This window comes from Filicampus tigris, chromosome 21 (genome assembly GCF_054856515.1).
Source record: "Filicampus tigris isolate MCC_2025a chromosome 21, RoL_Ftig_1.0, whole genome shotgun sequence".
Classification (NCBI taxonomy): Eukaryota; Metazoa; Chordata; class Actinopteri; order Syngnathiformes; family Syngnathidae; genus Filicampus; species Filicampus tigris.
Genome location: NC_141237.1, coordinates 3,429,230 through 3,454,463, shown reverse-complemented (window position 1 = coordinate 3,454,463; position 25,234 = coordinate 3,429,230). Strand labels below are relative to the sequence as shown.

The following is a 25,234-nucleotide window of genomic DNA, read 5'->3' as shown; positions in this document are numbered from 1 at the left end:
TGCAAATAAACGTTTATTTGCTTAACATTAAAAAGCAAATACAAGAAAAATCAATGAACGTAGCCCTTGACGTTAAAGGTCAAAGTTCAATTCTGTACTCGTATCCCGACAACAAAATACTCAGGTCAGCAGTGTCGCCCCCTAGTGGTAATACAAACATTACACCCCACCCACACCAGAAATGTCTTTCCAATAAATTAGCTGACATTTTGCTACTGTCCACGACAGTAAACAAATGACATCTTCATCACCATCATCATCATCATCATCATGTTCAACTTGTCTTGAGTCATCAGTGCGTCACATAAACAGTTGAGTGCGTTTTTTTTCTTTTTTTAATTGAAACTAGTGGAGAGCTGCAAACATTACCTTGGAACGTTTTCCAGTAAATTTTCACAACAAATTCTAACGGGGGAATTTTGAAAAGATGCCAAATTGTAAAGTATTCACCAGGATTACATTTCTAGCGTAATCCACTCAATTCCCATGTGAGAAAACGTTCCAATTTTACAGGGCTATGTTTGAGCTCTTCACTACGGCAACATCAGCAGTTAAACGTCTTCAAAAATCAACTTGATCATCATCAGTGTCAACACAACCGTTCTGCTGAATCTGTGTCATGTGAAAGAGAGTTCAGCACGTTAAAAAATTTCCAGAAAAAAAAAAAAAAACCAAAAAAAAGTCCGGCATGGCGGCACTCGCGGTTATCGCCCTCGGCCGGCAACCACGTGAGGCGTTGCCGTCCTCGCCCTTGTCATCGTCTTGGCACGCCGGCGGCTGGCTCGTCGCTCGTCACTCGTCAGACCCCGCCGAGCGCTTGTGGTTACGTTTGCGCGGAGACTTCCTGGGCGACGCTTTGTCTGAGGAGATCAGACAAACGGTTTAGCACAGTAAATGTTTTCCTGCGTTCGAGACTGTTGGGACTTTCACCATCAGTGTCATCCTGCTCATTAGAGATACATTTTGTGGGCTCAAATTCGCTTCAGTTGCGCCTGTTTACAATTGTGGATGATTTGAATCAAATCAAGTTGCATTCAACACTCTTTTCTGGTGCATACCTGTGATGCGTATGCCAACGTGACTGCACATTGGTCAAATATATCAGTTTAGGATTGTGGATGCAACAACGCCTCACCTCTGCGACTCTGCACTGAAGGCGTGACAGGAAACGGGAAGCAGCGAGAGAAACCAGACAAAGTGAGTGATCCTCATGCACAGAAAATGTCAAAGTTCAGTCAGGGAGAGACGAGGGGGGGGGGGGGGGGTTGACAACGCCCGACAGAACAATACACACCGCTCAACACGGAAAGTGACTTGGAAAAAAGGGACAATTGAAAAATTAGACTAGTCAAGAGAGTAGACTAGATTCAAGTACAGGAGACCACAGTGACGAGTATAGTGAAGAACATGGTAAGCTACAGTCCAGTGAAAAGTAGAGTAGAATAGGGAGTAGAGTGAAGTACAGTCAAGAGTTGAGTCAAGTATAGTTTAGAGTACTTTAGAGTGAAGAGTAGACTAGAGTGAAGAGCAGTGGTGGAAAGTAGAGTAGCGAAGAGTGGAGCGTGCAAAGTAGAGTCGAGGCGTGTGTTCAGTTGGCCTTACTGATCTGGTTGAGAGTTTCTTGCGGGATCCAGCTGAGATCAACGTTGTTGTGGGTCGAGGTCCCCATTTCCACTTTGGGGGCGGGGCGCCTCCTCTGCGCAGACGCACACGTTTACATGTCGACGCATGCGCGCGGGCAACAGGCGCGTCGTGCCGGGTTTTTACCTTTCTGGACTCCAGCAGCTGATGGAGGCCGACGACGACGAGCAGGCCCAGGCCGGACAGGAAGATGTACATGAAGATGCTGGGGAGCGCAAACGTGGCGGCCGCTTTCGTTTGAAACGCTTCACTGTGCGAAGAGCCGCCGGAAAATGGGAAGACGCTTACGTTTCTCCGTCGAGTCCGTCCTCCTTCTCAGTGATGGTGACCGTCTGGTTGAAGACGGCGTCCTGGAAGACGTTGCCCTGCAGGAGAGAGTCGTGTGGTTTGACGGGCGCGCGTTGCTACGGCGACGCCCCCGCACTCACGTTGACGTCCTTGTAGTTGAGGTTGATGACGAGGCCGAAGGGGCGCCCCCCCATGGGCTCCGCTGGGATGAAGGAATACTCAAAGGTGGCCTGGCGCCCGGGCGGCACCGCCGTGCCCAGCTGCAGCGCCGTGAAGTTCTGGATGTGGAACTGGTAGTCCTGACGCCACCCGCAAGAACGACAACACGTCAAGAACACGTCGAGAGCGGCGAGGACGGGGACCTCCATCGGGGCCCGCCGCGGTTCTTACCTGCGGGTATCGGAACGAAGCGTCCAGGGAGTCCACCACGAAGTCCTCGGAACCTTTGTTGGTGAAGCCCAGCAGGAACTTGACGATGTCGTTGGCCGGGAAGTCTGAAACACAACATTGGACTGGCTTCACTGGTGCTGCGCTAATTTACGCTAGCATGCCTGTCACGTTTCACATTATACGTTAGCATTAAGCTAGCAGACTTTTAGGACTTTTATTTAAATATAAAATGTTTACTCCTCTTTAGCATTATGCTAGCAGTTCAATGTGATGCTGTAGGATGCAAAGGAGGACCGCCAACCTTCTCCCTTGACGAATAGGATGGTGGTGTCCGCATAAGGGGACGCCTTCATCTCCCCGACCAACGCCTCCTCCTCCTCCTCATCCTCCTCCTTTTCTTCCATCTACACACACGCATTGGCGTTAACGACGCTGACCTACTTTGTTCTCTACTCATTGCACCTCGTTTGCATTTGTTTCTCTCACCAGTTCCGTGTTCTCGTCATCTTCGACTTCAGCTTCGTCGTCTTCGTCGTCGGCCGCCCCGTCGTCCATGACGTCGTCCACGACGTCTTCCTCCATCTCCATCACGTCCATGTCATCGTCCTCTCGCAGAATCTCGGCTCCCGCCAGCGGGCCTACACGCGCAAATTCAGCAACCACGCACTTTCATTAATGTTGTTGGGTCAGTGTGCCTTTTGCGTCATGTCCGATGTGATTATGTATTTCATATATGTATCTTTTACTTATGTCAAGTATTTTGTAAGTCCCCTCTGCGGTAACTGGAATAGAAACCCAATTGACTCACTTCCACTCAGCGTGTACATGTCAGTGTGGACGGTGGAGTGACGCAATGCTGAAACAACTTCAGTGACAAACTTTGCACTTTTCTGATGATTGTGTTGTCTAGATTAGTCATTCAACTGGTGGGTTGGGATATTAAACATGTACAGGCATCAATTCACCACCTTATGAATGAATGTTTTTAATTTGTTTGATATTCATGTTTTCCCATACAAATACAATATTTTTATTCAAATTATGACTTTACAACGTATGTCTGAAAAATAAACATTTAATACGTATGCATCAGATTAGAAAGGTAATAAAATATTTATTTGTACACGGAACATATTAGGTAAAGGACTTCCCTAAAATAAGAGATCAATGCCAAGTGAAATTGTGTGCAGTTGTCATATTGAACATTAATTCATGTACTTAGGTCTGCTACATTATACTTTCTTAATAAGGTGCTCTGAAAGACACTGCACATGTAATGCTAGTATAGTTACATTAAAAAATGTGATTGTTTTTAAATGACCATTAAAATGATGCCAAGTTAGCCGTATTAGCAAGCTAATCAAGCCACTTTGCTTGTAGCTAGCAGTAAGGACACGTCAGTCTAAGGAAGTGGGCCAAGTTAAAGTGCTCATTTTTCCGAATTTTGAGGGGATTTCAAGCACAAACTACGAGCCAATCCTTCACAAAGTCTCGATTTCAAGATTGCGTCATAAGAATGCTTTCATTCATGTGGCACATGTCAAATGGAGAATGGCCTTGATTTGAGTGGAAGCGGCTAAGCTAAGCTAACACTGGCAGAGTTCAACGCCACTCGTTTTTCCTCGCCGCGGCGCAAAAAGGTGAAGAACATACGAACCCTTGAAAACGACGTGCGCCGGGAAAGCCAACAACGCCAGCAAAAGGAGTTTGGGAAGAAACAACATCTTTGCGAACATCAAACTCAGCGCGCTTTCATTTACTCAGCGCAACACACACCCACTGACGGCAGTTACACTAGCTTTTCTTCTTCTACGCTACTCGGCTTCATTGGTACGAGACAAGCCAAGTAACATGTAAGCGCACCGTCGCTACCTGGCGGAGCGACACCGCAAGTTCAAGTGACTGATTGTTCGCTAACTTGGTAGCTTTGTACGCCGAATTTGACGTAAAAAGACAATATTGTTAAAACAATATCCACCAAAGAAAAATTTATTATATATGACGCTTTCTTTTTTCATGATTTTTTTTAACTTGGTTAATTTTATCCCACACACCTTTCTATTAACTAATTCTTTTTTTTTTTTGGTAATCCCCCACCTGTAATAATATTAACAATAGCAGCTGTCGACTGTACTGTTATATTTTGAAATCTGTCTGCAATGGATAACGCTAATGTTTTTTTTTGTGATTACCTTGCTTATTATTAGGGATGGGCTAGTGCCGATGACATGTATTGGTATCAGGCCGATACTGGCCATAGTTTAAGTTACCGGCCGATACCAATCACGATACAGCAATTTGAATTGCTATTCAGAGACTGAAGACGAAATTGTGCTGACAAATGCAGTTTTATTTCTCTCATGTAAGACCGTGTGTGTGCGTGTCGAATGAGGCACAGCAATACAAAGAGTAGGTGATGAGATATAAAGTGAAATAACATGCGATTAAAGTTGAATCCAAGTTCAAGAGTACGTGGAAATAAAGTAAAGAAAACCGTTGACTTCTATTAAAGAATTCACAAAATATTCAAAATCTCATTGTGTTTGTGAAATCAAACATAGACAGACTTTCCAAAGTATGTTGTGTGATGTGTCGTGTGATCAAGTGATAATGTAAATGAAGAGTGGAAAAAAAACAAAAAAACAAGCATACACGCACACACATACCCAGGCACCCAACCGCACGCACGTATCCCCCTGATCGATAGTCTAGTTGCAACATTCCACGTAGTTGGCGGGCAACATTCCGGACTTTCCGGTGCGCTGCACGGTGCCGTACATCCAGCCCTCGTCGATGGGCTGCGCGTTGACGATCACGTCGCCGTCCCTGAAGGAGACCTCGTCGTGGTCCTGCGCCGCGTAGTCGTACAGCGCCCGGTAAACACGCTGCGCGCGCACACAGAAAATCACTCAATCCTCATTTCATGCTAACATTTAACACACGCTTGTCGCGCGCCACAGTGAAAATCGTATAAACTCATCACGATTTGTTTGGAACCTATCCTCGCTTATACGCTGATTGCTTTGGCGCCATCTTGTGGCACCTTGGTGCCAGGGTACCAGAAATTGAAATGAGACGTGAAAACGGTTCCCCAATTGATGTCACCAGACGGCGGCAAAGCACTACTGTTATCTAAATGAAGCTTCAACGTAGTCCCTTGACGTGAGGAGATGAGCTTCATTTCCATTGGCCACAGCCAACTGTATGCAAATGCCATGGTTTGTTGCTTATGATTTCACATGCGGTGTGACGTACGGCGTGCAGTGACGCACGAGAGCCTGCGGGGGGCGCACTCACCATGGCGGTCGAGTTTGGTGGCGAAGTGACCGATCGGACTGACGACATGCTGGTTTGATGCATGTAGCCGTGATACTGAGGCTGCGGCTGCATGTGCACGCCCTGGTGGTACGCTCCAGGAAGCACCGGGGCTGTGGGACACACACACGTGCGCGTCAAGTTCGTAGCACTGGCACCAGCTCAGTGTGAAAGTGGTCAAGGCGTCAACTGAGTGAGTTAGCGCATCCTCCACTGATGTCGCCAGTCCAAAACGACAAACAACAACACGACTGTTTCGGTATGAGTATCGATGACGTTCATGTCAAATCACACGTGAGATTTCAAAGCGTGTCGTTCCTTCCAAGCAATCGCGTGACGGCGTGGTTAGGGCGCGCGCGCACACACGATGTACCCGGCGTGTCGCAGCTGCTGCGGTCGCAGAGGTCAGAGGTCAGCGAGCCGTGAGACTGCCGCGACTGAGGTCTGCTCAGCCTGCGCTCGGCCCGCTCTGACAACAGGGGGCGCCACCCGGCGAGTAAACACAGGAAGGGGGCAAAGGTCAACAATAATGGACACAAGACGGATGCCTGATTTTACAAACATGCGGATTTGAGTCGATTATCGATCGTTAGGGGGGTGTAAGGGGGGTTTAGGGCTGGGTTCTACCAGACATCCTGCGGAGGCTCTTGGACTGTACGTCATCCTCCAAAGGGTCAAAGTCAAAAATGGAGCCCGGATCTGTTCTCCACACTTTCAGGTCTTAAAAGACGACGGGAACAACACTGAGAACCGCCGGTTGGTCTACTGACGCCAAAAGTCTAGCGATATACGAACGTGCGTGTTGTGAATAATTTGGGTTTACTGACCTACGATGATGCCGCCGGGTCGTCTGTCGGTGTCCATCATCTGGTTGGGCCCCGCCTCCATCATCATGTGATTGGCCCGCTGGTAGCGCTCCATGGCGGGCTCGTCCAGGCCCGGCGTCCAACCTCGACCGCGGGCCCGCTCAAAGTCCTCGTGGTACTTGGCCTGTGCGGTGGAACACAAAAAAAAAACAAAAAAAAAACATTCATGTTACTGATGGACACCAAAAAGTTGAATTTAAAAATTCGATAAAATAGTATTTTAGATTATTGCTGAAAACACCAAAAATAAAACGGAATCAAAGAAAATCTGAAACAATTCAAATATGTTAACATCAGGACAGGCGACAAAAAAAAGGCAAATTAAAAAAAGGAAAGTGAAATAATTTTATAATTACAAATAATTCAAATAGTTAATTTCAAGACTCATGCTGGCCACACAAAATGGAAAAAAATATAGAGCAAAACAAAGAAAAAAAATTGCAATACAAAATAGTTCAAATTTGTTAACACAAGTGGAGGTAAACACACACACACACTCAAACGGTGCATTTTGTCAGTGAGCAAATAAAAGAAGCGTTTGTTTTCAAATCTTTATTAAACAGACACACACACAAGCCGGCTCTCTCTCTCACACACGCACACCCACGCACGCACACACACACACATGCCGACGTGGTCCGTGTCCGTCGGTTAGTACGAGTGTCACGCCGGCCGGCGCACGCCGTGTCCCGTTAGCCGGCGCCACAGGCGAGCCGCTACCATGGAAACCGAGTCCTGAGACCTCCTGACCCGCCTGTACTCGGGGGTGTCCAGCACCGTGCAGCTGCGCCCCCGCGCCTCCTGCAGCCCGCGCTGGTACTTCACCTGCACGCACACACACACACACACATCGTGTCACGCACGTCTCATGCGCGTGCGTGTGCGTGCGCGCTCACTGAGCTGATGTTCTCCTGGTTGCGTCGGACTCTTTTCATCTCAGGCGTCTCCATGACGGCGGTCCCGCAGCCCACCTCTTCCCTGTACTGCACCTGACCGCACGACAACATCGCTAGGTCTCAAACTTTTGAAAGTGTCACCGCAAAAATGTGTGTGCGCGTGCGTGCGCGTACATCACTGATCTTCTTGGCGTTCTCTCTAGCGAGGACGATCTCGGGCGTCTCGGCGACGGACGACATGAGACCTCTCATCAGCTTGGAGTCCCAGCAGTAGTGCATCTAGGGGGCGACAGAGAGGCGCCATTGTTCCCTTTCAATATTTTGTCAACGCTTCTTGGCGGCCGACGGGGGACGGAAGCACACACCGAGCTGATGTGCCTTTGATTGGCTTTCACGCGCTCCATCTCGGGAGTGAGCGGCGGCGCGCTGTAGCGAGCGCGCAGACGCTCGGCGTCGTCTTTGTACTTCCTCTGGAAGGATGATTTTTTAAAACATTTTTTTTTTTTACATCAGACAGATGAAGGAAGAGCAGTCACCTGACTGTAGACGTCTTTGAGGTAGGAGGCGTGCACCAGCTCCGGCGTGTCGGTGACGCTCCCGTACGTGTTCTCCCCGAGATGCGCCGTCTGTTTGTAGGACCTCTGCGACACGCGCGGAGCGTGTGAGGCGCGTCCGGCGAGGACCGGCCCGAGCTGAGCCGCTTACCTGACTTTGGATCTCGGAGGCCCTCGTGGCCCGCCGCACCTCCAGGACGTCGGCGCTGAGCCGCATGCCTTTTCCCAGCACCTCCGCGTCCAGATCCCTGCGGTACTCCTTCCGGTTCAGGATCCGATTGGCCTGTTTGACCCTCAGCAGCTCGGGCGTGTCCTCCAGGCCCAGCCCGGACAAGCCCCGCCCCTTCACTTCCTGCTCCAGGTCCTTCCTGTACTCCTTCTACGGGGACACGCGAGAAACTTTCCTATTCATTGCTAATCAATCAAATGTGCGTGCGTGCGCGACCTCATTGAGCAGGTGGGTGGCCTGGCGAGCTGTCCGATATTCTGGCGTCTGCTCCACCTCCACCAAGGCTTTCCCTTTCACATGCTCCTCATAGTCACGCTTGTACTCCCTCTGAAAAAGCACACACTTCACTTCCTGTACTTTCTATTTGCACTTCCTGTGCTCCCATTTAAAGGGGGAGTCAACTCAAACGTATTTTTTTCAAGAATAGGTCCCCAGCAGGCCCACTAGTTGAAACGCGGCATTCTGAGCAATACTGCGTTTGTGGAATAAGAGTTAATCCGCCCGTTTTTCGCCATCTCTGGGGGCGGCCATCTTGTCACTTCTGTTTACGGGAAAGGACGTCACAACTGCTCGGGGCTCAGGTAACGACCAATCACGGCTGACCTGTTTTCTGAAGCTGAGCCCTGAGCGACTGTGATGTCATTTTCAGTCGACAGAAGTGACAAAATGGCCGCCCCCTGACATGGCTAAAAACAGGTGGATTGACTCATATTCCACAAACGCAATATTAATCAAAATGTATGTTTCAACTACTTGGCCTGCATAGAACGTATATGTTAAAAAATTATGTGTGGGTTGATTTTTTTCTTTCAGGACTTCACTTCCTGCGCTCCCTCGACTTGACTTCCTGCACTTTCTGCGCGCGTGGCGTTACCTGGCTTTGCATCTTTTGCGCCTCCTTCTGCACTTTGTACGCTTGCGTGTCGGCAAATTCCACGCTCGTGCGCCCTTTGCTCTTTTCGTACTCCTCGCGGTACTTGACCTGCGGGCGCAGATGCGCGTGAGATGCTGCATGCTGGGGGCGTTTTGTCAGGCCGGGCGTACGCACGTCGCTCTGTAGTTTGCTAGCGTGCAGCACGTGTTCCAGTTGCAGGAGGTTGGGCAGGTCTGAAGAACCTTCCACTTTCTGCTTCCGGTTGCTTTTATACTTGACCTGCGCAACACAAACAACGTTGGCGGCATTGGTCCACGACCTTTCTTTCAAGGTGACGCAAACGGGCTGTTACGTAAACGCTTTGGAACCGGAGCGCTCCCCCCCCCCCCCCCCGGCGTGTGCGCGTGCGGGCGGAGGACGGAGCAAATGTGCCTGCGTGTTGCCCTCTTCAACTTCTCCGGCTTTTCATCCGACATGCCTCCTCCTCCGCCCCTGTTACCGCGGTGACGGCGAGCGTGCCATCTCACCTGGCTGGCGAGCGCGGCGGCGGCTTGTGTGTGTTTGAAGGACACGCAATCCAGCGGGTTGTAGCGAGGTCGCCCGTGCGCCTGCTTGTAGTTCACCTGCGGCAGGACAAAGTGAGGGAATCGTCATGCGTGTCTAGCGTGCGTAGCGTGCGCGTTACCTGGCTGGCCAATTTGGACACTTCCTTGGCATGATGGATGTCTGTGCGCGCCAGGAGAGAGGCGTCAGTCACAAGCAGCCGCTTGGCATCACTCTTATAGGCCACCTGGGGGCGCCACACGCAAACGTGAACAAATGCAAGGCATACACAATAGAGGCAAATGCTGAAAAAGGTGGCCGTTGGGGTTATGTAAGACACGCAATTCGTCCACCTGTTGTCATGGCGACGAAAACTGAGAACAAAGCGCTTTTGCGACCGACCTGGCTGGCCAGCTTGGCGGCGTTGGCGGCGCTGATGATGTCGGCCCTGTCGGGCGCCGTGCTGTAGCGGCGAAGCTCCTCTTTCCCTTTCCTGTAGCCGACCTGAGCGCAGCGCAGAGGCGCCGTCGGCGCCGACGTGACTCGTCCGCTCCCAACGCGGCGCCGTTTGGTGCGTGCGTGCGTGTGCGCTTACCTCGCTCTGCTTCTTGCTGACCTCCATGGCGTGCTCCACCTCCGGCAGCGTCTTCATGCTGGCGTAGTCCGACTTCCCCTTCTCGTGATTATACTTCTCCTTATAGAACTTCTACACGGGGGGCAAATCCGACAGTATGCGCGCGTTGAGTTGAAAGCTCCGTTAGCATTAGCACGCTAGCACTCACGTCGCTCTGCGTCTTGCTGAGCTCTTTGGCAAAGACGGTCTCGATGGTTTGAGGCATTTGTGCGTACAAACTGCAGGCGGCTTCTTTCTTGCCCTCTTCTTTGTACAACGTCTGGAAAAAGAGCGCACGCGCACACCTTCAACGGCAAAGACGCGCCCGGGCTCGGTCAGGCGTGGCCTAGCGCGTACCTGGCTGTGGAGCTGACTCTGTCGTTTGGCGTGCTGAGTGTCTTTGGTGTGAGGCAGCAGCGAGTACAAACTCTTGACCATCTCCTTCCTGCCGGCGTCCTTGTACTTACTCTGGCAAAACGACGGCAAAAACATCAACACGACATCGGTGGCGCGCCGAACCACGTCGCGCATCCAGTCACCTGGCTGAACATGTCCGTCACGTCCTTCGCAAAGCGAGTGTCCAGAGTCTCGGGCAGCGAAGAGAACAACGACACGGCCAGGTGGGCTTTGTCCTTCTGGTACTTGCTCTGAAAACACACAAAAAGCAAAGATTTGAGGTGCAAAAAAAAAAACGCATGCTAGCTTGCGCTAGCATTTGATTGGTCGTCGATGTTGTCACGACTCACCTGACTCTGAATGTTTGTCAAGTGACGGGCAAATTCCGTCTGATTGGTGTCGGCCATCTTGTGGAAGGCGCTGCTGCTGCTGCTCTCCTCTCCACCTCTCGCCTTGTATTTATTCTAACAGGCACAAAGGTGGATTTTTGATAGCTTGCCTTTTACGAGGGCACTTCTTCAACTCGTGTGTGCGCGCACCTGGCTCTGAAGCGCCATGACTGCTTTGGCAAAGGCGATCTCCTGGGTGTGGGCCAGCTGCGAGTACAGACTGGCGCCTTGCGCCCTCAACGCGTCCGACTTGTACTGGACCTGGCGACGTCACAGAGCTCGGTCACCTCGCGGCCCATAAAAAGGACGGCGAGCGCACGCGGCGGCGCCGATGTGATGCGACGACTTAAGTGAGCCACCTGACTCTGCAGCCGCGTGGCCGCCTTGGCGTGCGCCGTCTGCATGGTCTCGGGCAGGCGGCGGTAGAGGCTGCCGGCCGCCTCCTTCCGGCCGGCCTCCTTGTATTTGCTCTGCAGAGGACAGTAGCGTTTAGCATGTTGCTAACACACATCGCTCGCATTGTGTGGTGAACCTCACGGGAGTCATTTGGGAAGTAATTGATGAAACAAGAACAAGGTTAATAATTGCCTATATATGCCACAAGGCGGTGGCAAAGCACTACTTTTATCCAAACAAAACTCCTCAACACAGTTCCTTGACACCAGGATGCCACAAGATGGTGGCAAAGCAACTACTTTTGTTGAACGGAAACTCATCTCAACATCATTTTTTTTCCGTTTTCCACAAAAAGTTGCCCATTTTTGGTGGCAGTATTCCAGCGAGTTGGCTTTCACCCCCAAAAATGTGAATTTGCAAAAGCCGAAGCAGGAATATGCGCTGCACGCTTGACTGTGGTCTTCCTCACCTCGCTGTGCAGCTGAGAGAGCGCCTTGGCCAGCCGCGTCTCGGCGGTGTCCGGCAGCTGACTGTAGGCGCTGCGGCCGAGGCTCGCGATGCTCTCCTGCTTGTACTTGAACTGCAAAAAAACAACACAAAAACAACTGCAAAAAAACAAGTCGGGAATGAAGCTCTCTTTGGAAAAACGTCTCCTCACCTTGCTCAGCAGCTGCGACATCCTGGCGGCGAGCTGCGTCTCGGCCGTCCGCGGCAGCCGAGCGTACAGGCTGGACGCCGCGGCTTCCTTGCCGCTGTGCTTGTACTTGGTCTGCCGGAGGGAGCTCAAGGTCACGACTGATGACGTTCGGCTCATTCATGATTCAAATGCACCACCGACGCTCATTTCCGTTAGCCAGTCTAGCGCCTTTCACATTCTATGCTAGCAACAAGCTAGTGGACCTTAATCCGATTTTTTTTTTTTTATTTTTTTTTTTACAGTAAACGTCAAAATGGGTGGGACAAATAAACAGTGTTTAAAAGATGCGAGGGGTAAAAGTATACAAAAAAAAAAAACAATCTCTTTATTTTCCATCCCAGTGAGCCATTACTTGACTCTGCAGCTCAGAAAGTTCTTTGGCGTGAAGCGTCTCGGCCGTCTCGGGCAGCTGATGGTAGAGAGCGCTGCTGGCCTCCTTCTTGCCCGCCGCCTTGTACTTCACCTGCGCTCACGTGCACACACACACACACACACACACGGAGAACACAATAAGCAAGTGACCGCAGACGGTGATGTTGTGCGAGCGGCATGCAAGCGAGACGAGGAATCCGGCTGCGCTGATAAAGCAACCAGAATAGAGCAGCGTCGCCGATTTATCTGACAACGTGTCGCGATGAACACACACACCAGTGCTGGCAAGTAACCAAGTAGAAATACATTTGTAACTGAGTACTTCCCCCCCCACAACATCTGTGGATGACAACGCAATGTCAACAAATATAAATAGAGAAGGAAAAGCATCTGAGGTTTCGATGCTCATTGTGCGAGTGGGAAGCGGCAGTAAAACAGGCCAAAATACTTTGGACTCCTCAGCCTAAAAAGCACAAGCTTCTGCCATTTGAAAACGCAACTTCCTGTTTTCATCCGGGCTCCTTCAGCTGGTCAAGCGAAGGCGACGCGTTTCTGACCTGGCTGTGAGTGTCCGCCATGTCCCTCGCGAAGCGAGTTTCCCGAGTCTGGGGCAGGACGGAGAACAACGAGCGGGCCAGTTCTTCTTTGTCCTTCTGGTACTTGCTCTGCAAACACCAAGAACGGAGGGGGCAACAAGCCGAACGTGAGCGCAAACGGTTTCGCCCGATTGTGGCAGGTGATTTTGGCGGTGCGTTCAGGCTCCTCACCTGGCTGTGTAACTCTGACATCTGCTTGGCGAAGCGCGTCTCCGACGTCTCGGGAAGGAGCGAGTACAGGTTGTGACTCATCACTTTCTTGCCGTCTTCTTTGTACTTCACCTGCGGCGCGCACGCACTTTACGTTCACGCGAATTTTTCGCTTGCGAGCGAGCGCGCGTGCGTGTTGATCACCTGACTGTACAAGTCTGCCAGCTGTTTGGCCGACTCCGTGTGGGCGGTTCGAGGCATTTGGTGATAGAAGGTCCTGCCGGCGTCCTGCTTGTAGGCCACCTAAAGAGAGACGGCAAAAGACGTTGAAGGAGTTCCGGAGCGGGGTTGTCGGGCCTGGCGCTGACCTGACTTTGCAGCCGCGACGCGTCCAAAGCGTGCCGAGTCGCCAGAGTGTCGGGCAGCTTGGAGTAAAGACAGTCGGACGCTTGTCTTCGCCCCGCCTCCTTGTACTTGTTCTGAAACAAAATCAAAGGCCGCCCGCTTCGTCGTTTAATGTGCGTTTGCTTTTATGATTCAGAAGACGACCGCGTTACCTCACTTTGGATGTCCGAGACGCTTTTGGCAAACAGGATGTCGTTGGTCTCCGCCAGCTGCGAGTAGAAGCTGACGCTCTGCGTCCTTTTGCCGCTCTCTTTGTATTTGTTCTGGAATAAACGAGAAGCTCACCGCGCCCGTTGTTGATGGACGTGGCGGATTTTATTCCCGGGAGCGGTTTGGCTACCTCGCTCTGCATCATGGCCGCCTCTCGGGCCGACTGCGTCTCGCGGGTGTCGGGAAGCTGAGAGTAGAGCGACGACGTCATCTGCTTCTTGCCCTGGGCTTCGTACGCTTTCTGCAGCAAGAACGCGAACTTTTCGTTTGAAGGGGGGGCAAAAAAAAAATGGTGACCGAGAGCAAAACTCAGCACTGACTTGACTCTGCAGCGCGCCGGCTTCTTTGGCGTGTTTGGTCTCCAGCGTTTGGGGCAGTTTGGCGTACAAGGACGTCGCCGCCTGCTGCTTGGCCTCTCGCTTGTACTTGGCCTAAAACACACACACACACACACACACACGAGGCATCTTATCAGACTGGCTTCCTATTGGAGGATATTTTAACCCTCGGTGACATCTGCGGAAGGATTTGACCTTCTGGTGTCCACGCGAGGGTTCATCGCAACCCATCTTGCCGCCAAAAGGTCAGACATGAAACTCGCAAACGCGCGGCACTCACCTGGCTGTGCGTGTCGGCCATGTTTTTAGCAAACTGGATGTCCGGCGTTTGTGGCATCAACGCATACAAGGAGGTGGACATGTCCTCTTTGTCTCGCTTGTAGTTGGCCTGCAAAGCCGGCAAACGTCACGAAGAGGAAGAACATCGGCGGCGAGACGATAAGCGCAGGTGGGCGGGGCCCAACCTCGCTCCGGATCTCCGACGCGTGCTTGGCAAACTGCGTCTCTGGCGTCTCCGGGAGGAGGTGATAGAGGGATGAGGACGCATCCTTGTTGCACTCCTTGTATTTTACCTGCATGGATCCCAACAAAGAGAACGGAGGAGGAAATTGAAGATGACGGAGCGGCGCTCACGCCGGCATGAGGTCACCTGACTCTGGAGCTCCGTGAGCTCCTTGGCGCGCTGCGTTTGGAGCGTCTGCGGCAGGCTGGAGAACAGCGAGGACGACCTCTCCTTCTGGGCGTCCTCCTTGTACTTCACCTGCCGGGGGGGGGGGGGGTGCGTGCGGGGATGTTTGTACGAAGAACACGTATGACACACGTAACAAAGAGATCCGACCTCACTCTGCAGCTCTGCGACACTTTTAGCAAAGCGAGTCTCGGGCGTTTGGGCCAACTGGGAGTAGAAAGTCCGCGATAGGCTCCTCTTGCCGTCCTCCTTGTACTTGATCTGAAGGACGCAACGGGAGCCGTTTCAGGACTTTGTGGGAACGAGAGGAAGATCGTTTTCAGGGCACCTCGCTCTGCAGGTTTGTCGCGTCTCTGCCGAAGACGGTTTGGGAGGTGTCGGGTAAGGTGGCGAAGAGGCAGGCGGCCATCTCCTTCTTGCCGCCCTCCTTGTACTTGACCTGGCGGGCGACAAGGCAAGGTTGCCGCTCGGCGCTCGCTGACGACGCCGGGCGGGGAGTTACCTCGCTGAGCAGCTCCGCGGCGTCTCGAGCGCGCCGCGTCTCCATGGTGACGGGGAGGCCGGCGTACAGAGAGCGGCGGAGCTCCTGCTCGCCGGCCGACTTGTACTCGCTCTGCAACGTGGAGGAGTCGCACGTGAGACAGAATCTTAACTCTCAAGTCATTTTTGTCTTGGAGTGAATTGAGTAGCTCCATCTGGACAAAAGTAGTGCTGTGCTATGTTGACGTGAGTAGTCCTCGTCTCAAATCAAGTGTCGAGTGTCCCACCGCCAAGTCCAAGTGGTGTCCGCATCGTCTTTGCGTTTTTGTCCAAAGACACGAAAAGGGTTTTGACCCGTGTGCTCTTTCGAAATGTAAAACGTGCTTCGGCGTGTCGGGTGGTCCGGTGTCACCTGGCTCTGCAGTTGGGACCTGCGCTTGGCCAGCCGAGTCTCCAGAGTTTCCGGCAGCTGATGGTACAAAGTGCTCTGCATCTGCTGCTGCGCGCCTGCTTTGTACTTGACCTGCCACACAGCGACACACAAACGCTGAATCGCCCACGCGCGCTCGCAGCTTCCAAGTTGGGTTGCCGGAGCAACGGCAGCTATGACCCAGTTGAGGAAATTCCCAAGTCAAGTCAATCTTTCTCAAAAAGCTTCCTGTCAACTTCCCTCGCGGCCTTTCCAGCGTCTGTTTGCATTTGGGAACGGCCGCGGCGCGCTTACTTGACTCTGCAGGTCCGCGACGTCTTTGGCGTGTTGCGTGTGAAGCGTTTCGGGCATCAGCGAGTACAAGTTGACGCTCATCTCCTTCCTGCCGTCCTCTTTGTACTTCACCTGCCCGAGCCGACGTACGTTTGACACGTCTTGCCTCGAGGGAACGTTTGCCCGCCAGCGCCGCTCACCTGACTCAGAAGCTCCGACGCGTCTTTGGCGTGCGCCGTGTGAAGCGTTTCGGGCAGCAGGTGGTACAAAGTGGCCTTGAGATCTTTCTTCTGAGCCTCCGTGTATTTGAGCTGAGAAATAAAAAAACGAGGGAGGATGTGAAGCGAGAGCGCGGCGGGATGGGGGGGGCGGGGGCGGCTTGACTCTACCTGGCTGAGCAGGGCGGACGCCTCTTTGGCGCGCAGCGTCTCCAGCGTGGCCGGCAGGCTGGAGTAAAGCGACGCGGGCGTGTCCTGCTGGCCACGCTTGCGTTTCACCTGCCAGGGACAAATAGACCATCACGCTACGCGGGGTGTCCATAAACGTCGAAACGTGTGACGTGCTCGCGAGGCGGCCAAATTTCATCTCAGCCTACTCGGTGAAAGGCTTCTTTTTAGGCTTCTTTCTAAAACAAATTGTGCTGTTTAGTGGTTCTCTGGCATGCTTTTATTTTGAAGGCCGGGAAGTGTGGAAAATAAGTAACTTGTTGAATGCTTGCAGACTTATTGGACCCAAATAATTTTGCAATACGACAAAACCAACCCCAGGGCTCGCAATGGAAGTTAGTACACGCAGCTGGGTAAGTACGTGAGTAAGTGGCGCGTTTGAAGCCGGCGTGTCCACAGCGGGTTTGAATAGTTAGTTAGCCAGCTAATTGTCTTGAAATAAACCTCTTCCGTGAGCATCCCTCACGGAACTTTTCCCACCTGACTTTGCAGGTGGCAAAGGCTTTTCGCAAATTGCGTCTCCGTCGTGTCGGCCAGTCGGGAGTAGAGACTCTGCGAGAGCCGCTTCCTGCCGCTTTCCCTGTACTTGGTCTGTGACAAAAAGGAAGACGAAAATGGAAATCGAGGTCATCTCGCCGAGACCGTTGCCAAGAATGTCGGGACATTCGGATCACCTCGCTCAGGACGTCCTGCATCTCTTTGGCCAGCTTCATTTGGGACGTGTCGCTCAAGGCGGAGAAAAGGCTGCGGGACATCACCTTCTTGCCGTCCTCTTTGTACTTTTTCTGAGCAGGGCACGCACGTGTGAGACGTGCGGCGCGCACCGGCAGCTGACGTCTGTGCACGTACCTCGCTGAGCAGCTGCGCGGCGTCTTTAGCGTGCCGTGTGTCCAACGTGTCGGGCAGAGTCGAGTAGAGGCTCTTGTTCGCGTCCTTCTTCACGTCTTCCTTGTACTTCGCCTGCAGGCAACGCAGCGTCACCACAGACGGGTTTCCTTTTTTTTCTCAACTTTGATTTGGTTTGCATCCAAACCACATTTTCACCAGTCAGCCATGTCTGACAATTATAGTTTACTTGATTACACGATACTTTTTTTTTTTTTTTTACCTTGCACAGAACCAATACCACATTAAAGAAAAAAGAAAAAACAACCCCCCCCCACAAAAAACAAAACTAAAACTAACAATAATGCAAATAATTACACAATACTTAGTCACTTTTTTTTGCCTTGCACTCAACTAGTACTACAAATATATATTTAAAAAAACAAAACAAAACAAAAAACCTAATACCTAAAAGAACAACAATGCAAATAATTACATAATACTTCTGCACTTTTTTTTTTTACCTTGCACTCAAGGTATAAAATATGTATTGGAAAAAAAAAAAAAAAACTAAAACTAATTCTAAAACTAACAATAATGCAAATAATTGCACAATACTTGGTCCCTTTATTTTTTTTATTTTTATCTTGCACTCAACTAATGCTACAAATATATACAGGTATTTAACAAAAGCAAAAAAGAAAAGCACCTAAAACTAACCATAATGCAAAACGCTGAACTATTCTGACTGCATTGCAGGAGAGTACCTGGCTCTGCATCTGTGCGACCTCTTTGGCCAACGTGGTCTCGGTGGTCTCAGCCATGCCATGGTACAGAGCCTTCTGGTTCTCGTGCTGAGCGCCTTCTTTGTACTTGACCTGTGGGCCCACACCAGCTTGTAGTGTACGCGCTCGGCTGGCGCTCGCTCGCTCGGCTGGCGCGATGCGGGACTACCTGACTCTGCAGCTCCGAGAGTTCTTTGGCGTGTTGCGTGTGGATGGTTTCGGGCATCAGCGAGTATAAATTGACGCTCATCTCCTTCCTGCCGTCTTCTTTGTACTTTACCTGCACAAGGCGGCGCCAACGTGAACATTTATGGAAAAATTTGCACCTGCCGGCAAAATTCTTAAAACAGCTGACTCGTACGTTCAGTCAAGATGATCGCGACTTTTTTATTTTTTTTTTTTTTTTTTATTTACCTCACTGGCGAGCTCGGAGGCGTCCTTGGCGTGAAGCGTTTCCAGCGTGTGCGGGAGGAGCGAGTACAAGGACGAGTTGCCGCCCTTCTGGCCCGCTTCTTTGTAGCGGCGCTGGTGGTGAGAAGATGTTAAAAGCGTGGAGGCATTTTTGGGGACGTGAGGATGGCCAAGGCGAGCGTAGAGGCAGGATAGGCCGGCAGGTCTCACCTGACTCTGCAGCTCAGCGACGTTCTTTGCAAACTGCGTCTGCATGGTGTGTGGCAGCTGAGAGTAGCACGTCTGACTCAGGCTCTTCCGGCCGTCCTCCTGGTACTTCCGCTGAAGGAGGACAAAAGGTCAATAGTTGTGGCCCCTGGAACTGAAATTGAACCCGCAACTGGAAATTGAACTGAAATTGAACCTGAACATGAAACAGGAACCGAAATTGAATCTGAACCTGAAATTGAATCTGAACCTGGAACTGGAACTGAAATTGAACCTGGAACTGGAAATTGAACTGAAATTGAACCTAAACCTGGAACTGGAACTGAAATTGAATCTGGACCTGGAACTGAAATTGAATCTGGACCTGGAACTGAAACTGAACCTGGAACTGGAAATTGAACCTGAACATGAAATAGGAACTGAAATTGAATCTGAACCTGTAACTGAAATTGAACCTGAACCTGGAAATTGAACTGAAATTGAACCTAAACCTGGAACTGGAACTGAAATTGAATCTGGACCTGGACCTGGAACTGAAATTGAACCTGGACCTGGACCTGGAACTGAAATTGAACCTGGAACTGGAAATTGAACTGAAATTGAACCTAAACCTGGAACTGGAACTGAAATTGAATCTGGACCTGGAACTGAAATTGAATCTGGACCTGGAACTGAAATTGAACCTGGAACTGGAAATTGAACTGAAATTGAACCTGAACATGAAACAGGAACTGAAATTGAATCCGAACCTGAAATTGAATCTGAACCTGGAACTGAATCTGAACGTGGAACTGAATCATTCAACATGCGGTATCAGTGTGCGGCACCTGGCTGTGCAGCTGGGTCATCTCCCTGGCAAACTGGATCTCCATGGTGTCGGTGAGCTGAGAGTAGAGAGAAGACGGCGCTCCCTTCACCAGCACCTTTGGTCGATAGTTGACCTGCGGGGGAGGGGGGCGAGGCGGCGACAAGATCACACGCATGCTCCCGACTGACGCGACATGAGAGCTTGTGGAGGCCAACTACATCACTCTGCAGCTGGGACATCTCCAGCGCATGTTGGATCTCGGGAGTGTCGGCCAGTTGGGAGTAGAGGGAGATGGAGGCTTTTCTCTTGCCGTCTTCCGTGTACTTTTTCTACAGGGCGAGAACGAGAGAGGGTGAAGATGTCGCCGGATGGCGCTTCGGTTGATGGGAGGGCAGACTCGCACTTCGCTCTGAAACTCATGGACGCTCTTGGCCAGATGCATCTCGCTGGTCTCGGCAAGCTGAGAGTACAACGTGCTGCTCAGCTCCTTCCTCACCTCCTCCTTGTATTTGTTCTGACGGGCACACAGGGAGGGGGGGAGGGGTGGGGGGGGCACGCCGTCATGTGGCATCTATTCATGCATCCGACATTCATCTCTGGGAGTCACCTGGCTGAGTAGGTCGGTGAGCTCTTTGACAAAATGAGTGTCGTTGGTCTCCGGCATGAGTGAGTAGAGTGAGGAGGACGTCGTGGTGTTTTCTTTGTATTTAACCTGGACAACAACAACAACAACAACAAAAACTAACAAAAAGCGTACGTCGAGTGCGCCGACATGGTCCTGGTTCCGGTGTAACTACCTGGCTCTGCAGCTGGGACACTTCCCTGGCTCGTTGTATCTGCGGCGTGTCGGGAAGCAGCGAGTAGAGGGACAAAGACGCCTCCTTCCTGCCCTCCTGCTTGTATTTGGACTGAACAAGGAGACCAAGACACGGGCGGCGTGAGGAGGAAGCCTCAAATTTCAAACCCGAAGCGTTCGCACCTCCGACACGACGGCGCTGATGTTCTTGGCGTGAATGAGTTCTGCCGCAGGGACAAAGAGACTCTGGCCCTTCATCTTCTCAAAGTCTTCTTTGTACTTGACCTACGAAGACGTTAGGAAAGTCAACGCATGTGTTTGGAATGCGGGCGGAAGCTAACCGCTAACGTGCTAACCGCTTTGCCACCTCACATCATCATCATCACCATCATCATCATCATCATCATTTTCAGGCCTGGCATGCGTTATTTGCTTCTTTCAGCAGTTCAGCTTTGCAAAGCTTAACGTCGCCGTGGCAACAGCAAAGCTCTGATTGGCGGCGCAGGCATTAGCCTGGAAGTTGAGAACTTTGCGCCCAACGCGGAATTTCGCGGCTTTCGCAGCGACCCGGCGGCTCCGAGCGGCGTTAAATTTAGAAAGCGCTCGCCTCCTGGCGGCGTGACGACTCTCGACCGAGTCTGAGTTGGAGCGAGCCGAGAGGATTTCAGAAAGCGGCCGATGAGTCACCAAGGACGTGGCGCCCTCCCACATCTCAGTGAAAGATTCAGCGTTGCACAGCGTGATGCCAATCCTTCTCTTGGAGGCTTTTGGTGGACTCACGCGGGACCTTTTGAGGGACGGTTGCCAACGGCAACGCTGGCTTCGGCTTGCGCAATGCCACCTGCTTTTTAATGCCTTTTATTCAGGACGCTGAGCACATCTTGCCACCTCCGTCACCGAGATGACGTTTGAATTTCCACGGCTGTTTAGTTCAGGCCGGAACAAATGTTTGACACATTTGATTTTTAAAAGGGACGAGCAGATAGGACACTTCATTTTTATGATGCTTAAAATGTGGATTTAATAAACAAACAATCCATTAATTGTCCAATTATTATTTTTCTACATCTGTCCTTTTTCCCCAGGATTTTTGTATTTTTATTTTAATAATATTATAATCCAGTCTCATTTTTATTTGATTTATCATTTACTTCACTAGAACAAAGTTGCCTATTATTTAATAAAATATTTTTATTGGATGTATGTATGTATTTTTTTTTAATTTGGAGCTGAGGTAAAAAAAAAATTGCTATAAATGTGGCTGTAAAACATTTAATAATAAAACAATTCATGTTCATTTTTGTCTTATTGGTAACACATATCACATAATTAATTCAACAATTTAAAAAATATACTTTATATGTAAAATTGTTTATTTTACCGTTATATTCAATTATTTACAACTTATCCATTAGCAATAATTGAATGACATGAATGAAAAAAAATGAAAAAAATGGCTACACAAATTAGAAAAATACATAAAAATTTGGGAAAAATACATAATTAAAAAAGATCTTATCTTTGTAGTTAAAATAAAATCATTAATTTTAATAAAATAATTCATGCCCATTTGTCTGGTATGTATAATTCATTCCGTCATACATTTTATACATAAAAAATAATATATATTTTTTTTATTTGATTTGGAATGAGCTCACCTCACTGGCGAGCAGGCTGCACCTCCTGTTGAACGCCGGGTCAGGAAGAACCGGGTGGGCGCCACTTGAGGCCTGCAAACGCACGCACATACACACACGCCAAAATATTAGGAACAGTGCTCTTGCTTCAAATGTATTCAAGGTAACACACAAGCACAAACTCGTTTTTTTTTTTTTTATGAACCTCATCCTTTGTAGATCATCTGTTCAACCGAAGAATTATCATCATTGTCATTCATCATTCTGAAATGTCTCACCTGTGGCCCCTCAGCTCCTTTTGCTCCTCCTTCCTCCTCCTCTCCATTCTCTTCCTCGCTAACCGCTTCCTCTCCGTCCTCTTCTTCTTCTCTTCCTTCTTCAGCTCGCACGTTCTCGTCCGGGTGCGCACGTTCGGACAAGCCGGCCCGGCCGTTCGTGTCAAGGTGAGACGTGAAGGTGGTCACGGTCTCTTGGAAAGTTTCTTCTTTTGTCTCCACCTTCACGACGCGTTGTGTCTTGAAGTCCAGCTCAGGGGCAGACGAGGCCTCCTCTTCCTCCATGGCGGGCACCTCTAGAGGAAAAAGATTTCGGTTAAGGTTCACACGAGCGAGACAAGGTCATCCTGAAGGTTCCTCACCGATAAAGAACTTCGGAGACTTCCTCAGATTGTTCTCGACATCTACTTCCTCAAAGATTCACTCACCTTCGATCTGGTAACTTCTTCCTTGAAGGCCCCGTAAGTCTCAAGTCTTGACTGTAAAGCTTCAAGAGGGTCCCACGTCACTGTAGCAGAGTCAAGTTAAAAGAAGTCCCCACGAAATTTCAAGCAAGTCAAGTTTCATTTCTTCACCGCCTGCTCACCCTGCATAGCACCACTCGCACTGGCGGTTTTATTCACCTCGTTGTTGCTCAAAATATTTCCAATTTTCTTCCACAAACGACCAGTACACAAAAATCTCATCGAAATGATGCCTATATGATGATTTGAAAAGTTGGTGAGGGATCGTAACCTAAGCGATCACTGCACCCGTTTTTAGCGTGCTTTGAAAGTTCTATTCACCATGTGCTATGATGTAAAAAATGATGTAACCATGTCACGCTGCACTTGTCTATGATTGACTCTTATTTTGCTTTGTTTACTTCGCTGTCCGCTGTGAAGTTGGCACTGCAAACGACAAGCTGTTCTCCAATTCACACACTACTTTGTGCTCAGCATCTGTGCTTGTGTTAGCTAGCCATACTAACACATTCACATCTTTTGTCACCATTTTGCCTTTGTCTTTGCAATAAAATACTATTTTACTTCTATAGCGCATTTCACAACAGCCACAGCTGTAACAAAGCACTTTACGTACAACAGCAAAATAGTCATAATACAACAAATATTAACATTAAAATGTGATTCAAGCCTTGTTCATGTTTGGCAAGCTAACGGTGAAATAAACGTGTGGCGTTAACGTAGCTTCGCTGTTAGCTCGCGGTACTAACGCACTCACAATCTTTTAGCATACTTTTGTCATTGTCTCTTAATGAAACGCAACTGAAGTGTTTGTTCATGTTTGACCAGCTAACGGTTAGCTAAACTGTCAAGTTAACCTAGCTTAGCTGTCCTTACGGGTCAAGTCGTGAGGTTCAAGTTGAAGTCGAGTGGAGTCTTTGGAGGTTTTGGCCAAGCAAGTCCCAAGTCACCCACCTGTGATTTCTCCCGCAGCCTCCAGCTTCAGCTTCGGCTCCCTTGGGGTCTCTGAGCGCACGGCCAGTCGGGTCCAGACTAATGACAGTCCTGACTTGTGACAGGCCGTCGCTCACCGAGTACGTCTTATCGCGTATGAAGGCCACATTTAGCGCTCCACTTCAACTTATCAGCAGCGTCACCTTCAACAGCTTTTTTTTTTTTATTTCAAGGTGACTGCGGTTACGTATGCTGGAAAGAATGCATATTTGGTCAACGCCACGGGTTGGGCAATTTTCATATTTAAATGAGGCCACATTATTTGTTCAACTTCAAAGCAAGCGTCCATACGCTCCACTGCTGTGCGTCGCCGGCGCCAGTTGCCGGGACCACAGGAAGCGGCGGCAGGTATGCTGGCGCCGACAGCGAGTGTCAGATGGCGGCTGAGGTAAAGGCCACCTCGAACCCGTGACCATCTGTCGCCACGCAGCAGACAACCAAACCGTGTGTATGACTGACGACACTCTTGAGCAGGGAATGAGTGATCATTTCTTATTCTCTAATCACTATCTAAGGCGGATTTTTATATAGTGGACTATATAGTTGATAGCCTGAAACGATGAATCGAATATTAATTGCAACCTCCCACTTCAACCTAGAAAAAGACAAAAAATGGAGTTAGCCCGTCGGGAGTCGTCAGTGGCTCAAATAAGTCGTGAAAGCTCAGCTCGCAAATCATCCGGTCTTGATGCTTCTCAGACGTGACACATTCAGGAATGAATGATTTATTCTTATGATTGTTATGTAAGAGCAGAACATCAAAGAGCGAGCGACGCTTTTCATCTGCACAAGCGCAAACAGCGCTTACGTAACATTCCACCGACACCATTCTCTGCCCTCCTCCTCATCCTCATCCTACCTCCTCATCCTCCCACGCTGCTTCCTCCTCCTCTTCCTCCCTTTCCGCCTCTTCGTGGCGAGCTGCGTGCAGTGAGTTCGGAGTTCACAGCGGAGTGTGTCGGTCCAAATGAGGAGAGAAGAGGAAGAAGACAGGAAGCGTTTGCGTTTATCGTCTCCAGATGGTGGCTACATTTTGATAAATAAATAAATCATAAATGATCATAAATCATTCAAAAATTTTTGAATGGTCGTGATAATTAATAAATGAATCCAAAACAATGTGTACATTTTACCAAAGGTATTTGTTTTTATGGTCTCATTTCTAACAAAAATGTATAGCTCAATTATTTAAGAAAATTAAAAAAACGAAATGTGTATCTAAATTGTTCAGGATTAATGAACAATTTATTGAATGATCTAAATGAATAACACATTCAAATACATTTTAAGTCTACTATAGTGAAGTAGTCTTGCGGCAAAGGCTAAATTAATACAACCAGTGAATTGTTTATTTCAATAAAATAATCAACTCTTTTCTTTCATTGTATAAATCAATCAACTGACAGCTCACCAGTTTAGCACATTAGCATGCCTCGATGCTAACTCCCGGGGGGGGGGGAGGTTCAAAGTTCAAAACGAGAAGATAAAAAAAAAGTTCACTTACAATTTAGCAGGTCGCTCCGCCTCAGATGACGTCCCGCCTCCATCACGTCCTCAT

General features: G+C 49.8%; 2 protein-coding genes across 10 annotated transcripts; both read right to left on the bottom strand.

Moving 5' to 3' along the window:
• ssr1 (signal sequence receptor, alpha) lies at nucleotides 1-4,145 on the bottom strand. 3 transcript variants are annotated; one of them, XM_086021483.1, is made up of 10 exons: nucleotides 3,977-4,145; nucleotides 2,806-2,957; nucleotides 2,621-2,723; nucleotides 2,320-2,423; nucleotides 2,070-2,228; nucleotides 1,930-2,006; nucleotides 1,768-1,846; nucleotides 1,603-1,696; nucleotides 1,136-1,207; nucleotides 1-860 (listed from the first exon to the last, which is right to left on the bottom strand). In XM_086021483.1, the coding sequence occupies exons 1-10, from the start codon at nucleotides 4,053-4,055 to the stop codon at nucleotides 793-795; spliced, it is 987 nt and encodes a 328-aa protein (XP_085877609.1). In that variant the 5' UTR covers nucleotides 4,056-4,145; the 3' UTR covers nucleotides 1-792. The 3 variants fall into 3 exon arrangements, with proteins under 3 accessions (XP_085877609.1, XP_085877610.1, XP_085877611.1); XM_086021484.1 differs by having other exon boundaries at nucleotides 1,136-1,150; nucleotides 3,977-4,144; XM_086021485.1 differs by lacking the exon at nucleotides 1,136-1,207 and having other exon boundaries at nucleotides 3,977-4,144.
• Nucleotides 4,146-4,648: 503 nt separating this feature from the next.
• LOC147127182 (uncharacterized) lies at nucleotides 4,649-25,225 on the bottom strand. 7 transcript variants are annotated; one of them, XM_086019953.1, is made up of 60 exons: nucleotides 22,806-25,225; nucleotides 22,648-22,727; nucleotides 22,223-22,513; nucleotides 21,966-22,037; nucleotides 20,491-20,592; nucleotides 20,309-20,419; nucleotides 20,119-20,223; nucleotides 19,915-20,025; nucleotides 19,730-19,840; nucleotides 19,531-19,644; nucleotides 18,707-18,817; nucleotides 18,500-18,610; nucleotides 18,255-18,365; nucleotides 18,068-18,178; nucleotides 17,325-17,435; nucleotides 17,150-17,260; nucleotides 16,956-17,066; nucleotides 16,419-16,526; nucleotides 16,230-16,340; nucleotides 16,051-16,161; nucleotides 15,739-15,849; nucleotides 15,349-15,459; nucleotides 15,175-15,285; nucleotides 14,997-15,107; nucleotides 14,808-14,918; nucleotides 14,623-14,730; nucleotides 14,439-14,546; nucleotides 14,141-14,251; nucleotides 13,951-14,061; nucleotides 13,763-13,873; nucleotides 13,574-13,684; nucleotides 13,410-13,508; nucleotides 13,227-13,337; nucleotides 13,017-13,124; nucleotides 12,440-12,550; nucleotides 12,049-12,159; nucleotides 11,860-11,970; nucleotides 11,354-11,464; nucleotides 11,145-11,255; nucleotides 10,956-11,069; nucleotides 10,749-10,856; nucleotides 10,567-10,677; nucleotides 10,379-10,489; nucleotides 10,192-10,302; nucleotides 9,999-10,100; nucleotides 9,739-9,843; nucleotides 9,581-9,676; nucleotides 9,054-9,332; nucleotides 8,396-8,506; nucleotides 8,102-8,329; nucleotides 7,933-8,037; nucleotides 7,762-7,866; nucleotides 7,571-7,675; nucleotides 7,397-7,489; nucleotides 7,221-7,325; nucleotides 6,462-6,624; nucleotides 6,262-6,354; nucleotides 6,008-6,103; nucleotides 5,617-5,747; nucleotides 4,649-5,204 (listed from the first exon to the last, which is right to left on the bottom strand). In XM_086019953.1, the coding sequence occupies exons 1-60, from the start codon at nucleotides 22,903-22,905 to the stop codon at nucleotides 5,028-5,030; spliced, it is 7,041 nt and encodes a 2,346-aa protein (XP_085876079.1). In that variant the 5' UTR covers nucleotides 22,906-25,225; the 3' UTR covers nucleotides 4,649-5,027. The 7 variants fall into 7 exon arrangements, with proteins under 7 accessions (XP_085876079.1, XP_085876073.1, XP_085876072.1 ...); XM_086019947.1 differs by lacking the exons at nucleotides 4,649-5,204; nucleotides 5,617-5,747; nucleotides 6,008-6,103; nucleotides 6,262-6,354 and having other exon boundaries at nucleotides 6,475-6,624; nucleotides 7,126-7,325; nucleotides 9,054-9,161; nucleotides 9,228-9,332; nucleotides 22,806-25,221; XM_086019946.1 differs by lacking the exons at nucleotides 4,649-5,204; nucleotides 5,617-5,747; nucleotides 6,008-6,103; nucleotides 6,262-6,354 and having other exon boundaries at nucleotides 6,475-6,624; nucleotides 7,126-7,325; nucleotides 22,806-25,222.
• Between the last annotated feature and the right edge of the window lie 9 nt (nucleotides 25,226-25,234).

What these genes read in the sequence shown, in the direction of transcription:
- ssr1 (XM_086021483.1), bottom strand. Translation starts at nt 4,055, where the DNA reads ATGTTCGCAAAGATGTTGTTTCTTCCCAAACTCCTTTTGCTGGCGTTG. An exon ending in GACGGACTCGACGGAGAAAC is followed by an intron (nt 1,847 to 1,929) that starts GTAAGCGTCTTC and finishes TGCGCTCCCCAG; the next exon opens with CATCTTCATGTACATCTTCC. An exon ending in AGAAACTCTCAACCAGATCA is followed by an intron (nt 1,208 to 1,602) that starts GTAAGGCCAACT and finishes TCTGTGCATGAG; the next exon opens with GATCACTCACTTTGTCTGGT.
- LOC147127182 (XM_086019953.1), bottom strand. Translation starts at nt 22,905, where the DNA reads ATGAGATTTTTGTGTACTGGTCGTTTGTGGAAGAAAATTGGAAATATT. An exon ending in TCACCGACCTACTCAGCCAG is followed by an intron (nt 20,026 to 20,118) that starts GTGACTCCCAGA and finishes TGTGCCCGTCAG; the next exon opens with AACAAATACAAGGAGGAGGT. An exon ending in ACCAGGAGAACATCAGCTCA is followed by an intron (nt 7,326 to 7,396) that starts GTGAGCGCGCAC and finishes GTGTGCGTGCAG; the next exon opens with GTGAAGTACCAGCGCGGGCT.